Below are 27,114 nucleotides of genomic sequence, written 5' to 3'. Positions count from 1 at the left end.
CATTACACACGCCACACCCAGGTAGGCTCCTAGAAAGCCACCGGGTTGCCACGAACATACCTGCCCGAAAGCATGCATAAATTAACTTACATCATAACAACGTTAAAAGAAACTCGCGGGTACATAGACCTTTAAACTATTTTCATGCATACCTCCCCAGCAAAGGTTGCTCCAGGCAACCCGTAAACACGTCAATATCCACCTGACGTTGCAACAATTAAATGTATGCAAGGTGGATTCCAAGTATGGAATTATTTTCTACAAACAAAATCGAATGTTACCAGTTTCCGAGAGAAAATACCTCCATATATTTGACTACGAACCAAATGAAAATGTTGCATCAGCCCCATCCTTGAATCATCAAGAAACATGAAATACACTATATTAACGAAACAACATCAGACAGTTCAAATAAGTTGAACATGTCTCAAAAATGCAATTTTGTCTTTTATACCGCCTTTGTAGCTAACACACGCATTGTTTGAAAACTAGTAAACTCTCAGAATAAGAGAAAAGTATACATGTAATATAGTTGCAACGGAAACCATGTCAGAACAGATCGAAAAGCAATCGAAAAGCTCGGACAAAGAGTTTGGATGGCTGACAGGTTGAATAAAAATGAATGAGAAGACGTGAAACACACGAGGGCGCTCTACTCACCATAAACTGTGAGCCAACAGTGGCGGTCTGATTGCGAGATTTCCCAGCCTTGGCCCGCGCTGCTTTCTCCTCCTTTAGCCTTTGGAAATAATGGAAAAATCATTCATTTATCTATTGATTTAACGCTCACTTTGAATACAGAAAAAATCTGATCCTAATGATTTTTAAAGCAACATCTCTTGGTCACCTCTCCCATCTCAGCTTTTGGAAAATGTTGGATTTTCTTTTCTATCAATCCCCACAAGATATGACAAGTTGCAAAAAGTTTGATATAGTTTCAGTTTGGCGAAAATGTATTGTTAATGTGATATTGTCTTTCTAATGGTCGGCATAGAAAATGACGAGACCATGGACACTAATGGCAGCATCAGAAATAACACTATAATCAAAATGAGTAAATACAAGCAAATAGAAAGAAGAAATAGAAGGAAAAGATGATGGTGGTGATGATAATACTAATGAAAAGGAAAAAGAAACTAGTTTAATGACTGAACGGATGATGATGTTTAGATGATGGTCACGATAGTAATGATAAAGATGGTGATATTGTGATGAAGATGATGATAATAATGATGGTGATGATGAAGATGACGATTATGTTATAATGATGACGATAAAAAATAACAAGCAAAGGAGCAGAATGAGAATGAGGAGGAAAAGTAAAAGAGCTTCAGGTCCCGGAGGAGAAGGAGGAGAAGGTTACTAGAGGAGGAGAGGGTGGAAGTGAAGGAGGAAGGAGTGGAGGAAGAGGAGGGGAAGGAGGTGGAGGAGAAGGAGGAGGAGGAGGAGGAGGAGGGGAAGGAGGAGAAGAAGGAGGAGGAGAAGGAGGAGAAGCAGATGGAGGGAGGAGGAGGAGGAGGAGGAGGAGGAAAAAGAGGAGGGGGAGAAGGAGGAGGAGGAGGAGGGGTAGGTGGAGGGACACTTACTGCTTCTTTAGTTTCCTTGCTGCCTCCCTGGACAGACTGACGCCTGGATTGACAACGATCGTCGGGGGCGGTTTACACATCAGGATGTCTTTCTGATTGCGGAAGAGGGTCGTTCCACCTCTGGGGATATGAAACAAAATTCATGTCGGGAATGCCTCCCCACTGACTGATAGGTATAACAGTGTGTATAATAGACGGGAAACCAGGTAAAGTTGTAAATAATACTTTGAAAGCATAATGATAATAATAATAATAATAATAATAATAATAATAATAATAATAATAATAATAATAATAATAATAATAATAATAACAATAATAACAAAAATAATTATACTACTACTACTACTACTACTACTACTAATAATAATAATAATAACAAATTCTTATATAGCTCATTTCAGACTTAAAAAGAATTTCAATGCACTTACAAACATATTATACCATAATACAAAATATAGCAACGAAAATTACAATTTACCAAACACAATAGGCCTATATTACTCTACAATAGCTATTTCTTGTAAGTACATAAAGGGTCAGAGTTGCCAGTACATCTGAGAAACTACACTAATGATGTCAAATTTAACAAGCATGAACGATAACTCCTAATAGTTTTACTATTAGGGTGAAATTAAGACAGAGGATGCTCTCCGTCACAATACGAGATTGTACTGGGTAGAACTGAAGTGAAAATGGTTTTCAAGTGTACATTCATAACACTTCAAGAGAATTTGGTTGTTAAATGCACACAGTATGTTATCCAAAAAGCAGCACTTTATAAATTTTTCTTAGATCTAAGTCAAGGTTTTCTATTGCTTTTTTTTGTTCGTTTTACGTCTTCAACAAAGGACAACTAAAAGTTGACATCGTTTTATGGTAATAGTCAGTTCAATCATGAGGATATTAGCTCGGTATTGAACTTCGCAAGGGTGGATTGTCAAAGCACTTGCTGTCTTTGTATGTAGCAAGAGTGCAATCTCTTAATCTGTCAAATCGTAGACACCATATTGGATTTGTTTTATGTATCATCACGAAGTGTAATTTATTTGAACCTGAATGTTGATACGTGAAAAAAAAAAAACAATCTTTGTGAAAAAAAAACACAGTGTAATCTGGAAGCCAAGAAACACAATGAACTCGAATCAAATCAGAGTTACAAGCAGAGACAAGTCTTTTGCAGTGACTCGTTTTCCATCACATTTATAGTTTAGACCTACTTCTGTTCCGTCTGTTTGCTGAAGAGAAACTGCACGAGTCCGTTCTGCGAGTTGGCCATGCACTCAGAGAGCACGCTGCTGAACGTGTCGCGGTTCTTCTCCAGAAAGCCCGTCGAGTCGTACCAGATCTAGCAACATGAATGTCGTGGAATGAGGGCGCCATATTTTATGTAAGTCATATCAAATCCAATCATTGCATATTATATGATAATTCTCTCCTCTTCACTCTCCTTCTCTGCTCTTCTCTTTATCCATATCATATCTATATTTTATATATACCATACCTATAATATCATTATCATATCATATCAACATATCATATCATATCATATCATATCATATCATATCATATCATATCATATCATATCATACCATATCATATCATATTATATCATATCATATCATATCATATCATATCATATCATATCATATCATATCATATTATATCATATCATATCATACCATATCATATCATATCATATCATATCATATCATATCATATCATATCATATCATATCATATCATATCATATCATATCATATCATATCATGTTGAGGGTTCAATCAAGAGACAGAGAAAGGGAGGAGGTTGGACGGGCGTCGAAGGCAGTGGAAAACTCACATCGGATGCGAAGTGTCTGATCCCAAAGATCGTCGTGTTTCCTTTGTTCTTCTTCTGCATGAGGAAGTTGGCGTTCTTGGCGTGATTGGACGAACATTTGGTCACAAAAGTGACGTCACTGGCTTTGGGGAATCTAGACTCTTCGTCCAGGATCGAGAGAAGACCAAGAGGTTTCTGATATGCAAATATTAACAGGGGGAGAAAAAAGATGCAGAAAGGATGATTCAAACAAGAATGAATACCAAACCCAAAGAATGTGATTGTAATTATTATAACGGCCTTTTGAGTATCAAGTTTATCGTTTATTTCTTGAGGCTTGGGTTTATAATTGCTAATCCCTTCACATTCATAAACATTGTACTACCTGTATAAAGAGGTAGAAGTCGAACAACCTCCATCAGTGAAATGAACAACGACACAGGTCTTGATAACATAAGTGAACTGACTGAGAGGACAGCTGCCATCTATGTAGTCAAATCTGCACAGAGTCTGCACCCTATACCCCCCCCCCCCAAAAAAAAAGAGACTTCCTATGATAGCAACTCTTACTGTAGTAGCAAAATGTCATGGTAATGGCGGGGGTAATGACAAGAATCCAGCTTCCTGATTGGCTGTTGCTACGAGAGGTTTCTATTCTAGCCAGAGCTGCTATCCCATTATCGTATTAGAACTTGGACATCAGACATTGCCAGAGGTGCTACCATGTTCATGGAACTCGCCGATGGCACAGCCTAAAGCCAATGCGTGCTCTCGAATTAGTAGGACGTTTATATTAATGAACAATGCTTATTGACAATTATTTTGATGACAGGTAGGAGTTGCAATTCCTCTAATGACTGGTCCTTTCTTAATGTTGTTTTAACACAAATGAGAGGCCTGCTTAAAACGACATTTCACTTTCAGACCTATGAGGTATGCTGATATAACGACTTCTTGCTTAAAATATCCCTAGACTGGGTATTTATAAACAACAACACGAGTCTGATCTTTCAAATTAGTCCATACCGCCAGAAAAAGATCCAGCACTGGCTTGTTGTCCTGGTAGGAGACCGAGTGCTTGGGAATGCCTTCCCCGGCGTACTCGGCCAGCTCCCAAGCGAAGATCCGCTGGTTGAAGTAGTACTGGAGCTGCTCGTTCGTCAAATTAATACACATTTGTTCGAAGCTGTTGGTCTCAAAGTTCTCGAAGCCGTAGATATCCAAGATCCCGATCTCATACCCCTTGGTTCCACTGAAAGGGGTTAAAAACACCCAAGCAAACCAACAAATAAGTTTCTTTTTTTCTTTTAAAGCACGTCATGTCATGTGCCAAGCTGCTAAATATTTGTCTTTCTTTGATGTATGCCTTCCTCTCTACATAGAAAAGAGTTTATAGTGGAGGTTTTCTGTAATTGGTACTAGTTCAGCAAGATCAACATTTCAGTTACCTCAGCACCATTCTTTTAGAATTAACTGATTGGTATACAGTTGTTGGAAACCGGCAACTTGTTGTCAAATGTAATATTTTGGGTTGCTAAAGTTCATTAAGTTATTGTAAGACGCAATCCTTTGTTCCATTTCTCCGTCTTTTATTGCTCAAGAGTCTGTCTTTTCTATCGTCTTAAGGTTCAAAGATCTTATGTTAATCTGATGAGATCTTACATTTCTCTTTTACTCATGATAATCGTTGAATTAGTTTATCAATGATTATCGTGAGTAAAAGAGAAATGTAAGAGCTTAAGCTCAACCGAAACACATGAAAGAGGGTGGTCTTGACTTTTAGTAAAAACAGTCATAAAGTGCATTCACTGCAGTACTGAAAAGGCAGCTACCGCGGCATCTTCACTTACGGACTTTCGGCGTCGGGTGCGAGGAGGACGTTGATCTGCTGGACGATCCAGTTGAAGAGCTTGTTGTAGAGAGCCTTGGCGAGAGCATCGCGCCCGTCGTTGGCCTGGTCGACGGTCTTCAGCGTCACGATCTGCTCGCCTGTCAAACGAAGAAATCATATTGTCAGCATTGTCTATATAATTGTTCGACAAGTGGTTAGTGATCTTTTTCAAAAGTGATGTTTTATTAAACGATTTCCCAAAAGAAAGGTCAAGCAGATCGTTATCAAGCTTAATCTCCATTGATACCGTGATGGAATGAAATCAATACCCGTCCGTAACAATGGCATGTCGCAAAAATAAAAGATGAAATTACAAATATACAAACAAATAAGCAAACAAACAAACAAACAAACAAATGAACAATCAAACAAATGACTGCATGATAAGAAAATGATAACGAAATGAATAACGATATAAAGACACAACAGGAAGACGAAATTGTCAAGTTTGTTCAAAATGACCAAAATATGTCGATATGTACAAAGAAAACAGTGCTATAAAATACTTTCGCCACCTATATCTGTAAGGAAATCGGTAGAAAATTTCAATCACAATTTAGATTGTAATTGTACTCTGAATCAAAGGCTTCGTGGTTTTAAAAAAACCCATCAAGAATCATTAGGGTTAATGAATTACTTTGTATCATGGACATCTGTAACATAAACATCTGTCCACTGTGTTCGAGCTCCTGTAAACAATTTCTCATTTGCTTGGGATTGCGATGCTACACAAAGGTTATTTCTCGTGAAATTATGTGACAGAACAAGATTTAAATTACTAAAAGTGTACATTTAGTTCTAAAGGAAATATGAAATATACCGTCTGTTTGTATGCATGTAAAATAATTATTTCATATTTTCTGCCAGAAACAACAAAACGAACAATGTTCAGTTATCATGTCTTACCTCTGGCTTCTACCACATTCGAGATGAGAGCAGTAGCGAGGTTTGCCGCATCGATTCCCAGGAGTGTCGAGACTTTAGGGAGGGGAAAATGGAAAAGTTTATATTAAGCGTCATAAATTCGTCCTCTCTTTGTTTCACTGGGCTATTAGCTTTATGCTTTCTTCAATAAAAGTTGTAAAACAGAGAGCCAATGGTGGTTTAAAGGTGTAAATCGGCTTAGCCATTTATCATGGAATATTCTTTCTTTTTTGTTGACTGTTCTCAATGATAATACTTATACACAGAGTATACAGAGAGCGATCGTAATGAAACAAATTAAGACAAGGGATCGCACTTTTGCCTTTTTTGTTTTGTAATTTTGCGTGGAATTGAATAGCATTACAAGGTACGCAGAATAGAATCCTGGCGCACACTTCTTGTCGCTTTTTTTTCTCATAGGTTTTGTGGATTAGGCCAAAGCTATCTCTAATCAATGCCAATGATGGAGTACTAAAAATCGGTCGTCATTTCAATTTATGGTTTTTTAATTCTTCATCCTTAGTCTAAAACTACGTGGTGACGTGAATTGTTTAACCGTTCCTAGGAAAGTAATCTTTGATGGATCAAGTGAGCAGGGAAAATTAATACCAACTATTTATCCTCTATACGAATCGTCTCACGCCACTTTCCATAAGATTGGGCAGAGAGCGCCACCTACCGACTTTCAACACATATTCGTCAACGATGTAGGAGCCACCCGTCTCTTCGTCCAATGCGAACACGATGTCTGCGATCTGGATGACGGCCGACAGCAGACGGTAGGTCATCATAATGTCCTGGCAAAGTAACCATGGTAACGAAGTTAATGATATAGATAGAAAGAACCCTACCATGTGGGATACCCAACATACTATTATTTTATTTGATTCCTGCAAAATCAAGTCACATTGGTGAGGAAATGATATCCATGAGCAAAGCCCAGGCTGTTTTAAATCTCTGGGATATTTGCCAAGTCAGATTTTGAAAAGCTATTAAGATTGATTGGTTTCCGAAAGAGCCCAAGGTCCCCAATCTCAACTTCGGTCGTATTCTTTGATGCAATAATCCAATGACAATTTGCTGCTCTTGAAAATCGATCCCACGTATATCATCGTTTGCAGACGCAGAGCAGCTGTCGCCCAGCAGCCTTACTTCCCGAACCCCTCCCCCTCCTCAACGCCCTCCCCTTCCCCCTATTCGAAATCCTTGCCAACCGCCATCCATCGCCCCTTTCCCAAAACTTTTAGGAGCCAAAGTGGGCTTCTGGTCGAAAAAGGTTGAGAAGCGTTAGCATTTTATTCTATCTTGTTTCTTTCACCGTATGGTGGCGCCATGCATGTAGCTTTCGGCGTCACGACCTACCTCTTGTGTGAAGCCGACGAGTTCCATGATTTCCTGGAGGTCGTCGAACGCCCGCTGGCAGTGCATAAATTCCTCTTCGCTCGTATAGATGTTTCTCGCTCCAGAACTGTTCAGAGTCCTGCCAAAAATGAACACCAAAGCCGAACAAAGATTAAGAAATTGTTACATTTGTTCAACACACAAAAGAAACGACTGCATGGTTTTCGCTTCTCGGGGATCCGCACCTGGTAAACTGGGAAGTGACCGGAAGTGACCCCCCCCCCCCCACACACACACACACATATTTTTGAAAACGTTCAGCCGGCTCTAAAAACAACACCCCAAAATGTAGGGGTGCATGTGAAACAGGCATCACATCATCGGCAGAACTTTCTTAAGGATTTCTTAATACTGGCCACCCCACTTGACATTTGAAGAATCTGAATTACAATATAGCTCTGAATCAAAATTTTGGAACATTCAACCTGCTCTGGACAATCCCATCAGCAAGTACCTATACCACAGCCCAGCGATGACTCCAAGAAGAATGCTATATAATGTATTAAACTGAATTCTAGGACAAGCTGAGAACGTCTTATTTCCTTAACAACCAGTATGCTTGTTATAGGCCTACGTCGCCCAACTTAGCAATAACCAGTGACGCAAATTGGATCAGATTCACAAACGGTTCCATACAGGCGTAGACATTGCTATTCGAACTTACTTTCATCGCGTAACTGAAATATAGTGTAAAAGGTTCAGCAACATAGATCCAATGGCCCGAATTCACGAAGGTGGTACAATTGAAACCATAGTTTAAACCATGGATAATTTGTATGGAGCGCCAAGTGTCGCATGGCCGTTTGTGTACGAAATGATCATTTCGTCGACGAAATGACTGATTTCGTAAGGAAATATGCCATGCGACACTTGGCACTCCATACAAATTGTCCATGGTTTAATCCATGGTTTCAATTGTACCACCTTCGTGAATTCGGACCAATAAGCTGCAATTCTAAAATGCACATCCATCCGCAACCATGGATACCACTCCTCCATCTTTGATTCTGACTTCCTGTTTTCCACCCACCTGTGTTTCTCCGGTGGAGTGAGAAGAAGACCCACAAGCTGCTGCTCCGTCAGTCCGGCGAACAAGTAGTAGAAGACGTGGAAGTTCCTCTCTCCGGCTCCCTGGGATACCACTCGAGACTTCTCCAGTAGGTACGTGTCTATTCGGGCTGGTTTATGAAGCAAGCGGTAATAAAGAAGTGTCATGTTAACCTGCGTTTTTCGTTAGTGAATCCATTGATGACGAGATTATAGACTTGATGGGAATTGTCTACATATCGTTGGAAGATAGTAACCTATGTTACTCCATCTTCGTACCTTTTTCCTCGTAAGACATCATTGTTTTATATCATGATTGTGAATAGGTATTATTACAGTTGTTTTTAATCAATGCACCTGCTCATAGGGCGCACACGCACATACACAAAGAAGCGACACAATCATACAAAATAAAAAATCAACTAGGACAGTTGTAAGAAGCGAAGAAAAAAGCGAGAAGAAAAAGAAGAAGACGAAAAGAGGAAGAAGAAGAAGAAGAAAAAGGAGAAGGAGAAAAAGAGAGTTACACTAATCCTTGATGACGTCAGTGCTTGACTGCCTATACTTACCCCCTGCCACTTGTCCATCCTCGGTGAATTGCAGCTCGAGAAATTTTCCAAACCGACTTGAGTTATCGTTCATGACTGTCTGCGCGTTTCCAAAAGCCTCAAGTAGAGGGTTCACCTGCACAAATGAAGTCACATTAACGATTTCTATTCCATACATGATTTCAACATTTTCTCTGAAATACAGCTTGAAATTGTTAAACCCCATATAACCTCTTCTTTTCCCCCATATCCAAACTATTATGGAAGACCGGCTTGGAGCACCTGAACCTCAAAGCCAGAATATAGCTAAGCATTCAATTGTCATGCTGTATAGAACCTACATGAAAATTGGAAGAAATTGCGAAGAAATTCCACTCCATCTCTAACACCTTCCTAGTGTCAGTTGCAGTTAGCATGGCTCTCTGACAGCACGAAAGTTTTTTTTTTCGAGGCTTGCCCGACATAACCACAACGACAACATGTTTGTAGTAGAAATAAGGGAATGGATTACACAACTCCGTTCATGATAAGTAATTCTGTCTATTTTAAAAACGTCTGTTAGCTTTACAGCTTTAATACAGTCACTACACTAATTTGTGTATTTAGCGATTTGACTGACGTTCTGTCCTAGCAAATTATCTCAACATCAGCTGTTTGCTCACCTCTTCCAATAGCCATGGTCCCCTTAATTGCTTAATCGATTGCTATGCGAATTATACTGTCGTTCATGTTTTATTTGCTTACATCTAGATATGAAAGCCCATAATGTGTGACACTCGGGACATTGTTTGTAAGTCGCAGGCTTTATGTTTTTCATGGACTAAGGCAGCAAAATCACATGCCGTTTCGTAAACATATTCATATCTTCTTATAATTCTTAAAAGTATTATTCTATGTTAGGTGAAGTTCGCATGAAATGTTGCCAACAGGCGTACGCATTCTTTTTGATTGTTGGTTTAAAAAAAAAATGTCGACTGCCTCTGCTACAAACGATGACACTAGACTATCGATCGAGATGGCCGCCAATAACTAAATGAACCTGCGAGGATAGAAGCGTGTGAAGACATTACATTGACATAACAATTCAAACCGTAAGAAACGGACATGTTTTGACCAGTTTTCTTTTTTTTTTTAGAAAAATTATTTCCCTATCGTTCTAAATGTCCGTCTCTTTGCACATTCATTGCTTTCATACAGCAGATTTATGTAGATCGATGGTAGTTGTGAATAAACAAAAAATCTCGGCTAGTCCCAACAACACATCCCACACTGCTTGTATCTCGACAGCTGAATAAACACGCGGAAGTGTCGACGAAGGGATAAGTAAAAAGCTTTGAATCCACATTGATGTCGATTATAAATACCGTTATCATTATTGCAGAAAACACATTCACCTTCAGATTTTACTTAAATTGGAAGCAAATACACTAGATTCTATGATTCGTAGCCTCACATCTATCTTGACATAGACGACTAGGTGTAGGCTTTTGGAAAAAAGAAATGACATGGTTTTATTTTTGTATTTTGTCATCACGTCAAGTGTCATCAAGTGTTTGCTAGGCTAAACGAAGAATTTCAGTATTTGGATAGAATATGATTCGTGTCAGGTGTAATTATCAGCGTTCATTTTATCACACCTCCCTTTAAGGCAGCTGCAGGTATTTATATATCAGAATGAAGTTAACTAACTGAAAAAGAAAGGCTACACAATTGACTGATGTAAGGATTCGATTCTGTTGTAAGGATTCGAGAAGGACACTGTCTTAAACGGCTGACATCACTTCACGTTTGCTTGTTAACCATTTTTTTTTGTGCCGGTGTGTACAAGTGTGTGTGTGTGTGTGTGTGTGTGTGTGTGTGTGTGTGCGTGCGTATGAGTATGCTTATAAGCGTACTTGTGTGTACGTACGTGTGTACATAATGACAAATAGTGTGTGTTTGTCTGCACAAGCTAGTCACAGGACTACTTGATTGAAGATGAACGATTCTACAAAAGCCGAGGAAGGGCGAAAAATACCCAAGGAAACTGAGCAGGATTGAAAATTGCCTGCCAAAATTTGACTGATCATTTTATACGCCTGTTTGCTATCCAAGGCTCTTATTGTTTGAGTGTTCTCTTTTGTTGGTGTTCATGACATACAATTTCGTACTTCGTTCAGCCCTGATGCTGCTGCTGTATTTTGAGGTTTGTTTAACGTGTATGGGAACAGAGGTCGGTCGCTTCCACACACCCACTCAGCCAGATGGGAGTTTTCGGAAAACACAATTCGTCATTCTGTCGGTTTGCTTGCCTAAAGTGGCGCCAAGTAAGTCAATGATGCAGTTGAACAATTACGTCACTGTATCGCTGGCTTCACGAACCCATTTAACCAATTCCTTACAGGAACCCGATGTACAAGGTTCGCGTCCGGTCAGCTCATAAACTCACAAACACTCCAGTAAAACACGGGGTGAAACAAACGTTATGTTTTGACACGTTATTGTCGTGCGCCTTCGGAAACGAACTTGGCCCTTCATACGCAAAGCTCCGCGACAAACATTTCCCAGCGAGGCGCATATCAAACACTTCACTTAGCTACCGAGCTTATGCTGAACAAATAGACATTTGGGACACTCGGCAGGGCAGTCAGTATATTTTCGTTTTTACACAACTACTGCGACGAGTGCTTTTGGTAGCTCGAGGAAGTCAACCTTTTCCAGTATGAGTAGATATCAGTTTCCTATTATCGTCATCTTGTGTGTGGCTATCTTCACCCTCCTGAGTTACTCAGACTTGAGCACATCAAAAAGTTTCCTTGGTAAATCGCTATTTAGTACCCCTTTCGTCAGCAGAGATGAGAATGACCTTAAGAAGTCCACTACAATTTCTCAACGCGTGGCAGAGCAGAGCATAACCCGAGGAATTCCGCTTGATAATAACGAGAGCGCACACAGCGCGGGAACGGACAACACTCCTTCAAGAGCCGCCGATATTAAGCAGTGCTACGTATACCATCCTTCTTTCAAGCGACCGCTGCCGGAAGCGTTCTGGGTTGTGAGGCAATGTAAGCGGAGGATCCCTCGTGCTATGGTGGTTGGCTACAAGAAATGCGGCACGGGGACACTCAGCCGGTTCCTCGACCTTCACCCAGCGGTATCCATATCTCACGAACTGAAATTTCCCGCCAATGATGTCGATAATGCTTCCATCAGCGAATGGGTGAGTCAGATGCCTCTCTCTAGTCAGTTTCAACTCCCCATGACGGAGAATCCGCAGTTCCTGATTGGCTACCGAAGGATCTTCCTCGCCCTGAAACCTGTACTACCCAAAGACGCCAAATTCCTCGTCATTCTTCGAGACCCTGTACAAAGAGCAGTCTCGGACTACCTACACGACCTCACACATTCAGGGGCACCAACCAATACCAGTGAGCCGTTTGAACGCACGTTCAAGGGCGACATATTCCGGGATACCTTTGAAAGGACAGTCTTCAACCCAGACACCCACGAACTTGAAAGTGAAAAGCGTATAATTAAGCAAAGTAAATACATTGAGAGTATACGGTCTGTGCTCAGTGTATATCAGCGTAAACAGTTTCATTTCATAGACGGGAACGCCTTTGCAGAGGATCCATTTCCCATTATGCAAGACATTGAGCGCTTCTTGGGTTTGCCGACGTTTTACGCGCGCTCACATTTCATCCGGGACGCTGAACGCGGTTTCTTCTGCGCCAACGTCAAGGAAAGGCCAGATTTCCGATGCATGCAACCAGGAAAAGGACGCCCTCATCCAAGCGTCTCTGAGGACGCCCTGAAGGAATTATATGACTTCTATAGACCATACAATCGCGCCTTAGCCGAGGAAATTGGGCTCCATTTTCCTTGGCTGAAAAGCTAGCAGCACAATTGTGGAATAATGATTCAGTATAATATTTATCCGATTGATTATGTACTACGAGTCTGTTCGACATTTGATGCAAGGTCCAAGACCTATTGCAAGGTGTATTTTGAAGGCATGGGATGTTGCTCGCTAGCATTATAGGCTCTACTGAGAAGAAACCTTCAGTTCATCCTTGATTCAGTTTGAGGAATGATAGAATTGACACTGGACAGAAATACATACCTGGAGGATTTTCTCTTGCAGGTTTGCCTTCTGGCTGTTGCAATGACTAATGATATGCCCGATGACGTATTTCGCAGTTTCCGTCTTCCCCGCCCCGCTCTCTCCGCTGATCACGCAGCACTGTCTGATACCCGTTCGACGCATAGAGCTGTACGCCTTGTCGGCCACAGCGAAAACATGGGGCGGGAGCGACTGGCGGTACTTCAGATCTGCATACGATGACGATATCTGTGTAATGATGAATATTCATGTCAGTAGAATATACATAGATGCAGAGATAAGAAGTGACTTCTTACAAACGTTAGTTGTGAGTTACGACCTTTATTCTATAAAGCTGCTGTGTTGACAAGCACAACATTGATTGATCGATAAGATACATATCCAAATTTATGCCATTCTTCCGTCGAGGTGTTTTTCATTGCAACTGATTGACAAATTGCTCTACATCGACGTAACTATGCATGGAACTTGATCAGTGTTGTTGCTTTGTTTTTTATAATACACTGATCTATTCAGTGGTTATTCACGTCGATGGAGGGCAATTTGTCAATCAGTTGCAATGAAGATACATATCGTTTATACGTTTCTTCCTCATGTATGCATATGTCTCCCTTAGTTAACTGTACTCAATGTATGTGTGTAAGCGGTTCTGTTTACTCCTTTAAAGCCTCGGAGCAATTTTATGCAATAATCTATTTGTTATTGTTGTTGATTTTCTTGTTGTTTTTAGATGAACTCATAAGAAATGAAAAGTATATAAACCAGTTTAACATGAATTGACATTATTTCAAACGCGTCACCAAGTTAGTCACATAAATTGTTTCAGTTCTGTTCCATTTCGATGAAATCAAATCTTTAGGATCTATGAAAAATAATAGACTACATGTCAAGGAGACTACACACTTACTGATTTCTTCTGATTTTTGCGTTTAATACTCCTAGCACTAAACTTATGTAATCATGAATATTGCTTTCAGTCTTCAGTTTTTGTGATAAATAATAATTGTAATCTACATCTTAAATTCATTGTGAGTGCAACAGTGCGTTGATACATCCGATGTATAATTCACAAATAGACTCAGTACTTGATATTTATTTTACATAATGTATAACTATATATAGTATATCATGTAAATATGTATAATATATGCGTGCATGTGTGTCTGTGAGTTTATTATTGCAATACAATATTGTTACACACTTGCACATGTATATATCGTGAAGCCTTAATTTAATCTTTATGGTACGACGCATAATGTGCTATAGAATACAATGTATAGGCCCTACATGAGTCATTACCTATATAAAGTAATTACTTTACTATCATACATTTTAATCTTCTAACATGTTTGTATGACCTGCATGGAAAGAAAAAGCGTTGAATATTCTGGTAACCCCTTTAAGTTGTCAGGAATTCGTAGTTCCACAATTATACAGAAAAAAAAACCGAATAAAATAATATTGTAAAGGTTTGCAGAAGGCGGCGGAATGTTCGGATGGCTTATCTTTAACAAGAAAACAAAAGGAATGAAATAGTTCTTAGAAAGTAAGAAACTACAAATAGTTTGTTTGTTTGTTTTCGATATTGAAGGACAACAATGAACCCCCTTTTTAAAGAGATAATCCGAACGTCTTTGCGGCACTCTATTGCCACTGTGTTGATACTTGTTATGTAAATAAAAGGAGAGCATAAAACATTTTGTACGACACTTTCACGGCATCCGGGAATTCTTTGTGTGGAGGTGAATGCACTATCAAGATTTTACGAATGGCTGAGTAGAATCGAGCCATTGCGGTTTGCACACAATGCACGTTTCTACACAACTCACATTTCCCTCTTGTGCACTCGCGCCCCTCGTTGTGCAGTACTTAAAGGTGTTGTGTACAATTAGGAGAAGTGATTTAAACATGTTGCAGTTATTACATTTGATGCATATAATGTGTAGGTCAGTTGTATCGCAAAATATTTTACCATATAAGATTTTCGCACTGTTGGAAAAGGTTGTGATATTCGACAAACTTCGTTTGATTGCTGCTTGCTAACTGAGAACAGCTTTACTCACATCATGATATTCCCAAACCCTTTTCGCAATTTAATACTGATATTACTCAGTGATATGCTAATGAGACGCTACCTCATCTTCGATTTTGCTCTGATAACATAATTGTTATCATAAGTTGTCTTAGGTTATTGATCCTTCTTACAACTACAACGACCATTCCTCGACCAACATGACCAATCCGTGCAAATTCTCGAGGTACAGATAATTCAAGATTTTTGTTACATCGTTACGGATTGGTGTAACATATACTCCAAACACCTTAATTTAATTGTTTGAAGTTTCCGAAACGAAGTGAATAAACATAAAAAGAGAATAAATCGTCTTACCTCGAATGTGTACAATGGAAGAGGCTTGTATGGGTTGACGGCAACTAATATGTCACCAATGTACGTCTGAAATAGATGATATAGACAGGAAAATGTTCGATGACAATATACTAGAATAACAAATATATAACATTGACGGCTATGTTCCCATTACAACATACAGCCACTACAATAAAGAATCACCCTACTCAGAAGAATGGTGAACGATAAAAATACATGAAGTCAAACACAAAAGTGAAGTAAAAGACATGAATAACAAACACTGTTCTGAAAAAAAAAAGTTTAAATAGATTTCATTGTGACAAGAAACATTAAGCACTTTCAGTTTTTGGTTTGTGATATCAATTAGTGGAGAGAAGTAGATCAGAACACAATGAATCTGGACACCAAACCACCTCCTTACATAATCATTTATGTTTATATCACCATAGATCGTCATCACCAATATATGAATAACTTACGTTTCTTTTATTGCTCTTCCTACACATTTTCTAGTAGAAATGACCTTAAAGGACAAGTTCACCTTCATAAACATAAGGATTGAGAGAATGAAGCAATATTAGTAGAACACATCATTGAAAGTTTGAGGAAAATCGGACAATCCGTTCAAAAGCTATGAATTTTTGAAGTTTTTGTTCAGTAACCGCTGGATGAGAAGACTACTGCAGTGTGTGAAAAACTTAGATGTCACATGCGTACAACAATATAAGGAAAATATAAAGAGAATTTCACAAAATTTCATCTTATGAAAAAAGTACACATTCCCCCGACTCGTTACCGACAAATGTTATGGGTAATATTATTCCCCCTGCCTTTAGAAAGAGGCAAGTCAAGTGCTCTTTTATTATGCGAAAAAAGTGGAAATATGTTGAATTTTCTTTATATTTTCTTTATACTGTTGTACGCATATGACTCACAAGCTGTAGTAGTCTCCTCATCCAGCGGTTCCAAAACAGAAATTTTAAAAATTCATAACTTTTGCATCGATTGTCCAATTTTCCTCAAACTTTCACTGATGTGTTCTACTAATATTGTTGCATTCTCTCAATCCTTATGTTTATGAAGGTGAACTTGTCCTTTAACGATATGAGCTTCAGGTGTCGCAGTTGAACTGAAGATTAAAGTCTAGCATCTCCACCAACCTCAAACCCCACCCCTTCTTGTGTGTGTTAGGGGTCAGAAAAGATCGCTACCTTTAAGTATCTCTCAAGTAAATTCATTGATGACAAAACCATGCAGTAACCCTATACAAATTGATGGTAATATACATAAATGAACTAAAAAAAGAAAGACAGACAAAGATTTAATTAATGTACTGTTCTGTGCAGCCTTCTGTCAGAGTAACATCATTACTCATGTATGCTATACATTTCTCCGTATCAGTGATTTGTAATATTTCTGAATAAACGTGGTAAATGACGACTGGTGGTGGGAAATGAAGATTATTGCTTACGTAAATCTTGTCAGTTTCATGGCGCCTTCCGATGGCTTCCAGCATAGTCTCTTCGTCCAGTGTGTCGAGAGCGGCAAGGTCATCCACTCCGTCAAAGTTGTAGCCGCGAGACATGGTGGCTGCGTTCAAACTCCTGGCTCGAAAAGTCTTAATGACAGATCACAACGTTTGGTCCAGTTTGACACGTAAATCCCACAGCGACTCTCGGAAGATGAAAATTAGTATTTTTAGTCGCTTCAATGTCTACGATGATATTTCTTATCCAGGAAATCAAATAATGTTATGAAGTCTTTTTCCGTTGTGCAAAGAAGATCTCGTAGACTTGGCGCGTCGCTGTAGAGCCGTTTTATCGACGCAGCATTCCGTTATTGCTTGCGTCAATAATGATTCGGGAAGATGTTCACGAAAGTTGATCTAATCACTTATTCTCCGACAGACACTCCCTGTAGATATGAAACAAGCACAAAATGAAGAATAGATCAATAAGTGAGAAATGTGCCTAAATAGCCTAATAAACGCAGTTTATTAATTCGGGTTCAATTGTGAATTTTGAATGACACTTAAAATCTTAAAAATGGGAAATAATCCCTATCAGAATAGTACTGAGTGTACACGAGACTGATGATCATGCGTGTATGTATTCCTTTGTGCATATAAGTTGCAGATACGAAAACGTTGGCATTGCATTGTTAGTTCATTGTGCTGCGTAACATCAAGAAGGTTCAAGAGATGGAGTCACAACAGTCGTATTCCCTTTGATCTATGTTCTATGGCACCACTCAAAAGTATTTGAAGTTTGTGCCAAAGTGAAGATGTCCTTATATAGCAGGACAGTTATCATGATTATGATGCATGCGTTATTGCATAATGACTGGTCACTCTCTAATGAACGTATGTCTTCATGATGATAATTAGCTTTCGCCGATCCTTCTGACAAAAGATGAGAGACCTGTATAATTATATCACTGGTACAGACAAGGGAATGTGCGAGTAAAAATTGAGCAAAGATCGATAAAATCAAAATCAAAATCACCCGCGTTTACATGTCCTTTCACTAATCTGACACATCAATTTATACAGAAATAAGACCTATACATGAGGACTCCATATCAGTTTCATTTGTCGGAAGTGATGGGAAAAAAGATATAAAATTGACTTTCTGGTGAGGGTGCAGTTTCAAATACTATCATAAAACACAGCTAAGATTTACATTTTTGTAACTATTTCAAAACGAGATTGACTTTAACTATGCTTTATCATAAAATGATATTCAATTTTCTTTAACATGTTTAATAAACAAACAGGTAAAATAAAATCGACATTATGTCTGCTTCCAAATGAATCTTCAGAATGCTCAGGAAGACGGCGGTATAGAACCCCAACCATCAAAGGCAAAAGTGCACCTGTGAAATTATTTTGTGCATCCACAGGAAATTGACAGCTTTTTGAATAACGATATAGCCAATTGGAACTCCATAGGCCTATCCTGAGCCTCTTTGGTACGAGTGCACACAAGATTAATGACTATTCAGTATGCATTTGTGTATAAGTGACACTTCAAAAACATTTAAAATATGATTAAAAACACGCTGGTATTGCAACGATGGTTGTCCTGCGCAACATTAAATAATGTAATGTAAATGGTGCAATTTTTCATTCTTTGTGCATGCGTCGTGCTGTCGAGAAATTGAGCAAAGATGGGGACACATGATAAAGGAAATACTCAAAGTCGGTTCTGATCGGATAAACTGACATGATCTGCCAAGTGGCGTTGGTTATTTTATTAAAGACCCGATGTATTGGTGACTCCGAGACAACAGAAAGGGCAAAAACAGTGGATGTACTATCTGAGAACTCAAATTTATTGATGGTATTGCTGAAAACAGACGTCATGACAAACATCTTGACAAATTTCGGATTTCAGTATCCGAATGCAAGGCCAGTAAAGGTTTCGAACTATTAAGGCTAATCCATTATATCCAATAACTCGACAAGACAATAATTTTGATGCAAGTTACAAAGTAAACCGGCAATTCACAGTAAGTATGGATTAACATGAATACTGCTGCGGACTTGGACTCAGAGATTAGGCCCGAAATGTCGTCCCATGCTCTGGTCCTGAAGCGTGGTCTCGTTTTCACAGCGACAAAAATATGCATAAACCTCGCCCGACGTAACAATTTTTATGGAATTTATCGTCATGTTCAACCAAAGGGTGAGCTTATATTGTGCAGAACAGGGGGGGGGGGGGCGTTTCATCAACGAGTTCGTCGGAGGTTTTCACCGACAAATTTGCTATCAGCCAATCAGACGCAAGGATTTCTGTAGCTTTTAACAGTTGTCAGTGTAAATCACCGACGTAAAGTTTCATGAAACGGTCCCCAGGTGACCAGAATTGTCTATCAACATGATCAATGAACAATTTGGAAAGCATTAAGTTCATTATTCTGCATGTAATGCAATAACAATCTTTCTCTATTGATACCACCAAGTATACCACCTCTGCTGTCAGGTAGTTGTGCTGGCAAGCACCATTTATAAGGATTATACCTGAATGAATTATATCACATTATATCACAGATGCTTATCTCACAGATGCTTATCTCAGTGCATTTTCAACCAGCATAATGACCAGCTGGTACAAATGACCGTTTTCTGCTCATGCGCAAAGCGGAAGTCCAAACTAACTTATTATCACTTCATTTCCATACTTACAAGGCGAACATCTGCACCAAAGATCTATATCATAATGATTATGCCAATGCAAAAGTTGACCGGACAAACAAACTGAAGCATACGCCATCCATCCATCACTATTAACTAAGGTCGCTGACGCCACTGTCAGGATGGATTGTCCGGTTTGCTTAGCAAACAATATTTTTTGTTTAGACCGCGTAAATATCAATAAAGCGTGTCCCGCATATATGGCAAATAGAAAATTTAAATGTAGGGCACGTCATAATTGATCACAGCGTGGTTAACTCTTCTAATAAAGAAAGGTAAATCTGTTAAAGGGCCCCTGAAATCCAAATGCATATTGATTTGTGTTGATTTATGATACCCTCAACATCACTTTTGCGGTGAAACGAATGTCTAGAAACATTCCATATATTTTTAACGATTTTTTCTTCTATTTTTCTTCAGATTACTTGGGAACGCCCACAAAAAATCCTTCCAAACCAATATTCCTCAGATGACCTCATCTGTCAATCACTGCTAAAGTAATGAAATGTTTAACAAAAGACATTGGAATGCACCTTCCTCTCGACTCAGCATAACTTGCATGTTCCCTCGCCATGTCTTTTGTTAGTCACATTAATATCACAGAAACATGCAAGTTAGAGGGTATCATAAATCAACACAAATCAACATGCATTTGGATTTCAGGGGCCCTTTAAATGCAATTCTCTCTCTATACAATGATGTATGGGTGTGTCTATGAGTGTAGTAGGGGTGCCAAGGTAACAGTGACGACAAAACTAGGTCTTCTTGTCCTCACCAGATTTGGTAGTCACGTGAGTGAGTTTTCTACTTGCGCCCTCTATCTTTGAATTTAGCGCATGTATCACCTCAAGTTCAGCGTTGTGCAGTTTTCGCGCATAATGTAACTTTCGTGAGAGCAATGATATAAAATTATGCCCGATGAAATGTCTTTTTTAGCCAGGACTGGCGTCGTGGTATGTCCGAATTTAGCCGATTTCATCGTCTGCCTTTGCAGGGCACGAAATTGCGTCAATGGCTCACTGTGTACGCTGTTATTTTCGCGTACAGATATTTTTCGCAAATGACGAGGCCATGGACATTTTTTTTTGCGACATGTTGTTTTCGCGAATTGACGCCGACGTTTACGTTACTGCACTATTAACAGGGCGCATGGAGACATTTTCGCGTGTTGTTAAATTCGGGATCCAACTGTGATTCGCGAAATTCGCGAAATTTAAACCCTCGCGAAAATAACAGCGCGATAGTCGACTGTCTACATTTCCAAAAGCCAATCCATACTTGGCAGTAACATCCCTGGGAACAATACTTCATTTTTTACATGAAAGAAATATCATGGACCACACATTTTAACATTTTACTCAAATCGAACTGTGTCGGCTTAAGGGTATCTTACAACAGTGTCTCTCATCGCATCAGCCAATATTTTACCACAATAGTTTATGCTAAAGATTACATCGAAAAAAAAAGAAGATTAAATCGAAAATAGACAATTATTGTTGCTGTTGACGCACAGTCTCACCTCCCCCCCCCCCCCCCCCCTTGTCTCACATCGTGCTGCTCTCATTCTGATAGTGGACAAAAAGATGAACCTTTGGGTATCGAAGGATGCATTGCGACAAAGCAATCAGTAAATTGTTCTGAAGCATGGGGGGGGGGGGGGGAGGGGGTGATTAATGCTGCAAATTTCCAGCACAGAAGGTGAAGAAACTAAGGAGCTTTGGTCGCATCGTATAGGCGTCCTCTGCCTTTACAAAACATTTTATTAAAGAAAAATAATAACTATATTCACATGACGAAAAAAAGTATTAGTGGCTATTAATTTGGTTAATTTTCCGTTCTATAGTTATATCTGATACCTGGATTCTAGCGTAGGCCCTGTAGGCCCTGTATAATGAGTTTGCTCTGAAAGTGAGCTGCTAAAAAAGCCGTTCTTGTACACACACATCACACATTATACGCAAACGCAAACACACACACACACACACACACACACGCGCGCGCGCGCACAAACATTCACACACAGAGACACACAAGCAACAATCACTATCATTCAGTTCTCATATTATGGTACTACTACTAGTGTATGAGTTGGTGGATACGGATTTTTCATTCTTTGGTACCACAGACAACTATGGTGCGTAAAACGGAACACACATGGATGAGTGGTTGGGGGAGGGAGGCAAGTAGTATCCTCTGCCGGTCATTTTAAATTAACTGCACTGATCATAAATTCCACGAAGACATTTCGACTGATTACATTGCCAACGACTGATAAATCTTTATTTGCGCAATGGGTCGTACAAGATTGTAGACGCGATTGTCAATAACGAATCGAGAGATCTAGCGATACGTACGACAGGGGGAAATTCCCAGTGCTTTTTTTTTTCTCTACTTGGACTTTAGAATTGTCTACAAACCGATAATCGCACTCATAATCTAACATCACGATTGTCTATACCCTTATTCAAACTTATGGCTTTTGCTGGTGTGCTTCTTATTTATCCCAAGTTCGTGCTCACAATTTTATAGGGTGCAATGGGAGCGTATTCATGCGGCTAGGGCGATACCTTGGAAAAACGTTTATTTCTTTCTCACGCCTCAAAATAGAACAAAGCAAAACACAAACAAGAGAAAAGAAAACACAGCAAGAATGATAAAAAAACAACAAAAACTTGTTATTCAACTCGCAAAGGAGGACTTTAGGAATCTTTGCGTGTGCGGGACCATGCTTATAATGAATTAAATCTTCTAACAGAGTCAAAATATATACATTTATTACAGAACATAATTTTCTCTCAAGATCTGCGCGCTTCCTTTTCAAACTATTATATAATCATAACCTGTGTGCATATTATTCCTATTGCAACTTGAGTATGTAAATAGGCGACATAGACACATTATGAACGTTTATTAGTGTTTGTAGCCGTTATCAGCATTATCACCATCACTATAATTAGTATCTTTGTTGTCATTGTTATATATCGTTAAAATGTTATCATTAGTAACATTATCATTATTGCTGATATTTTCTTAACACTACTACTTATACTACACTGTATACTACTACTGCTACTGCTGCTACTATTGCTACAACAACAACAACAACAACTACTACTACTACGACTACTACTACTACTACTTCGACTATACTTCTACTACTGGTACTACTACTACTACTACTATAGCACTATACTGCTGTTACTACTACTACTTCTACTACTACTACTACTACTGCTACTACTACTACTACTACTACTACTACCATGGAGGCACAAACCAAAATTTAGTATACTACTACTACTACTACTACTTATATTGTCTGGAACAATATTGTGAAAATGTTAAAGTTTTCCGAGCACTTATTTATAATTTATCAATTTTTGATTACTCATGTTCTAACAGCATTGTTCGTGCAGTAACCTTTCCTCCCGTTCTCTCTCTCTCTCTCTCTCTCTCTCTCTCTCTCTCTCTGTCTCTCTATCTCTCTCTCTCTCTGACTCCCCACAGGCAGCTAATTCGTGAACATGAATGGCTAAATCAGCTTTCCAATTAATTAATTTACAATTTCTCGAGGGGCTGGGTGTTGCTGCTAAAGATTATGGACTTTTGTATGTCATCTCGGGATAAGAACTCCGAACGTCACATGAGTTTAACAGTATCGTGTTTTATGACCTTTCCTTAGTGACAGAGCACCCCCCCCCTCTCTCTCTCTCTTTATCCCTCTCTTTCTGTCTCTATCTCCCAATGACATCACAGTTAGCACTTTGGTCTATGAATCCGATTCAATTTTATACTCCATGAGATATGCGCAAACATATCGTTTTTCTTGGTAAAGCTGATGAATCAAAAGGCAACTACAATCCATTGTTTGAAAATGGTTTCCTGACATACTTTAATATCATGATAATATGCACACATAAAACACAGGCGCAACGGCATAGGGCTCTAAATCAACTTTTTCTTTTTGGGCCTCTAAAATCTTTCGATATCAAATTTGGGTGGCCCGAAAAAGTAGTGGCCCGAAATAATTGAAAATATAAAGCAATCCTTTGGGATTTAAGCTACCCGACCAAAAGAAAGATCTGCTGGCCCGACATCAACTTTTAGTGGCCCGCTGATGGCCACCGGGCCACCGGTAATACCGAGCCCTAATTGTAATTATACAGATGTCTATTTTTGGTGTACGTACCACAAGTGCTTATCTACCCACTCATGTTGGCTTCACGTCGCACTGCACAGCGAAAGAGGTGTATCCAAATGACTTTGTAGGGCTGACCTATTTGAGTAAATATTTGTTTTCGACAAAGAATTTTTATCACAAGGATATGTCGTCAGTTTTAACCCGAACCGGATCTGGTTTAGCAACTGCAGTTTAGAATCCTTTGCCTCATTTCACTCTCTGAAAATATTTTGGTGAATAGTAATAGAGCGTAATCGTCAAGAATTATATTCTCACCCTGTTAACTTCCTCTCCCAACTTGAATAAGATGACACATCCCTACTATAAAGAACACAGTGTACCACAGTGTGTTCACAGTGTGTTCACATAGTCGACTATGTGAAGATGATTTCACACTGTGGGTGTGGTTTTCACAGATTGTTCACATAGTAATGCTTTATTTCACACAGTAAATTGATGAATCACATTGTGTTCACACTGTTAAAACGCTCGAATTTAACAGTGTCAAGAGATTTCACACTGTGTTCACACTGTGACTCTCACACTGTGGCTCTCACACTGTGGGACACACTGTGGGACACTGTATTCTTTCCAGCAGGGGTCGTGATTGACATTCAGTGGATCCCTTGCCTCATTTCACTCTCTGATACATTTTGGTGCTCACAAATAGAGTGTACGTAAAAAATGGTCAAGAATAAATTTCCATCCTGTCAACTCCCCCTATGTACCCCTTGCATGAAATGAAACCTCGTGCTCGACAAAGTGTGATGTTTATCCTATCTCTCTTTTTTCCTGAAATTGCATACTTTTGAATGCCATGATATTGGTCGACGTTACCCCTTAACTAAGATAAGAGGAGCTAATGGCGACATCTCCGATAGCACTAACTCACACACAGATTATGTAACACGTGTAAATGTATTATACATGTATGTCATATCTATCTCGCGCTCGCTCTCTCTCTCCCTCTTTGTACATATATATATAGTTGAGACAATGTAGATAACAGAAGATGTCGCATGAAACCGGCAGAGTTGTGAAGCTCTGCCGGTTTCATGCGACATCTTCTGTTATCTACATTGTCTCAACTATAATTTCACTTAAGATGACAGAGGCGTGCGGTAGGAATATCAGCATCAGCACACTATATATATATATATATATATATATATATATATATATATATATATATGTGTGTGTGTGTGTGTGTGTGTGTGTGTGTGTATAGAATGATATGGCAGCATTATGGTATAAGAATCTATAATAATAATAATAATAATAATAAGGTCTTATTTACCCAGGGTAGCCTCTTCAGTGTTGCCACTGCTCTACCAGAGGGCCCTGCTATTATTATCACCCTAGCGTTGCCAGGTACCCATTTATACACCTGGGTCGAGTGGGACATTGTGGGTAAAAACATCTTGTCCAAGGACGTAAGCACTGGGCGGGATTCGAACTCGCGGTCCTCCGTTCAGGAGTCGGGAGTCTTATCCACTATGCCACAGTGCCCCCACATATTTATATATTTTTCTGGATATACAGTGTATGATGTTATTTTGATGATGAGATGAGGTTAGATTGGATATTTGTATTGAATTGAATAATTGATTTGTGTATATAAAGGAAATGATTTAGAAGATTGGTAATATATGAAATTGCATTATATATTATATGACACATCAGGTTATTCATATAATAACTATTCTGTTGGTAGATCCTGAGGAAGGCCTGATGACTGGCCGAAAGCTTGACAAATAAAAGGGAGACTCAAGATCGAGAGCAACGTCCGCCTCAGTCTAATTTCTTTCAGTATATAATATGTATCTATACATATATATATATATATATATATATTGTATATATATATATATATATATATATATACATACATATACACAAAAAACAAGTAAACAATCAAAATACTACATATTGAAAGTGGCAGCAAATATTCATATGGACAAAAAAAAAAATACATGTGGCGCCATGGTCGTGTAACGCCCATGTATAGGCCCTAAATAGGCCTACTGCATAGTAATGTGGGGAGTCTTTAACCCTCTGTACGACACATTAATTACCTCTCCATAGGTTTGTATGTGAAATTTGTGCACATTTTGACTCACTGGCACAGGAAGAGTTAAAGGTCCTGTTTACCTTTAAAAGCTGTGATTTAAAAAAATTTCAAGATATCACTTTTGGTACATATTATGTGTAGGTCAGCTGTATCACAAAATATCCTATCATAAAAAAATTGCAATAAAGCCTAAAATATGAAGATACATCACTATTTTTCTCATTTAACTGTAACTGTAGATAGTTTAGTCTGGAAACATTTTTAACGTAGATGTTGTTCGCATTTTGTATATTTGACAATATTTTAACATCGATTAAATTCAAATTTTTACATTGGTTGTTTCTACCCCTAACTCACATTTTAGAACTATTTCGAAGCACTAATGCTGGGTTTTTGTTTCATCTGAAAATGGTAAATTATGAGTTTATGAAAACAAAAAGACACCAAAAACTTCTAGGGTTGATGGTGGAATTTACAAATTAGCGTTCCTATCAGGAGTATGATATGATATGAACATCTTGCCAGGGTCACAAACATAATTATATAAATATCATAACTCATATGCATGTATTGCAGGACAGTGACGTACAGTAGGAAAAAAAAAGAGCCATATACACACAGAAAATACTTCGGTGTAATTAGCTTAATTGAGTCGAGATGCGAGCGAGTACGTCATTGAACATATTAATGATGGACGTAGTCTATTATTTGATACGAGCATAACCGGAAATGAATGAATTGATGTTGTGGAATGTGTGCATAACAATCGTCTTTGAAACATTATTGTGGAGAAATATTTGGACGTATGCCAGTGTCAACATATTATTGTCATTGCAACACAATTGATATGTACATGTATATGTATATGCGGCAAGGATTTGTGTGTGTGTGTGTGCTAGGTCAAATGATATCATGTTTATTTGAGTATCTAAATATGCGCAAACACGGTTTCATTATCAATTGCACACATTATACACT

The 27,114-nt window shown here is 38.8% G+C and overlaps 2 protein-coding genes across 2 annotated transcripts in view; one reads left to right on the top strand and one right to left on the bottom strand.

Annotated features, from left to right (window-relative positions):
- Positions 1-17,683, bottom strand: part of LOC139745557 (myosin-IIIb-like) — a 55,996-nt gene extending 38,313 nt beyond the window's left edge. Inside the window, exons 1-14 of the mRNA XM_071655950.1 lie at positions 17,162-17,683; positions 15,709-15,774; positions 13,320-13,547; positions 9,239-9,353; positions 8,653-8,800; positions 7,584-7,701; positions 6,901-7,018; positions 6,204-6,275; positions 5,257-5,395; positions 4,433-4,658; positions 3,428-3,601; positions 2,807-2,934; positions 1,587-1,706; positions 661-739 (exon numbers count right to left, since the gene is read on the bottom strand). Coding sequence (XP_071512051.1) covers positions 661-739; positions 1,587-1,706; positions 2,807-2,934; positions 3,428-3,601; positions 4,433-4,658; positions 5,257-5,395; positions 6,204-6,275; positions 6,901-7,018; positions 7,584-7,701; positions 8,653-8,800; positions 9,239-9,353; positions 13,320-13,547; positions 15,709-15,774; positions 17,162-17,275 — 1,845 coding nt within the window. The 5' untranslated portion in view covers positions 17,276-17,683. The remainder of the gene's footprint in view (positions 1-660; positions 740-1,586; positions 1,707-2,806; positions 2,935-3,427; positions 3,602-4,432; positions 4,659-5,256; positions 5,396-6,203; positions 6,276-6,900; positions 7,019-7,583; positions 7,702-8,652; positions 8,801-9,238; positions 9,354-13,319; positions 13,548-15,708; positions 15,775-17,161) is intronic.
- Positions 11,919-15,262, top strand: LOC139745555 (heparan sulfate glucosamine 3-O-sulfotransferase 5-like). The gene has a single exon (XM_071655948.1). The coding sequence runs from the start codon at positions 11,919-11,921 to the stop codon at positions 13,092-13,094; it is 1,176 nt and encodes a 391-aa protein (XP_071512049.1). The 3' UTR covers positions 13,095-15,262.
- Positions 17,684-27,114: the final 9,431 nt, after the last annotated feature.

This window comes from Diadema antillarum, unplaced genomic scaffold (genome assembly GCF_040938485.1).
Source record: "Diadema antillarum isolate AM-2024a unplaced genomic scaffold, OU_Dant_1.0 seq00001275_RagTag, whole genome shotgun sequence".
Lineage (NCBI taxonomy): Eukaryota > Metazoa > Echinodermata > Echinoidea > Diadematoida > Diadematidae > Diadema > Diadema antillarum.
The sequence above is the reverse complement of the archived record's forward strand: the minus strand, read 5'-3'. Positions and strand labels throughout refer to the sequence as shown.

Excerpts from the sequence above, each read along its gene's own strand:
- LOC139745555 (XM_071655948.1), top strand. The coding sequence starts at position 11,919 with ATGAGTAGATATCAGTTTCCTATTATCGTCATCTTGTGTGTGGCTATC.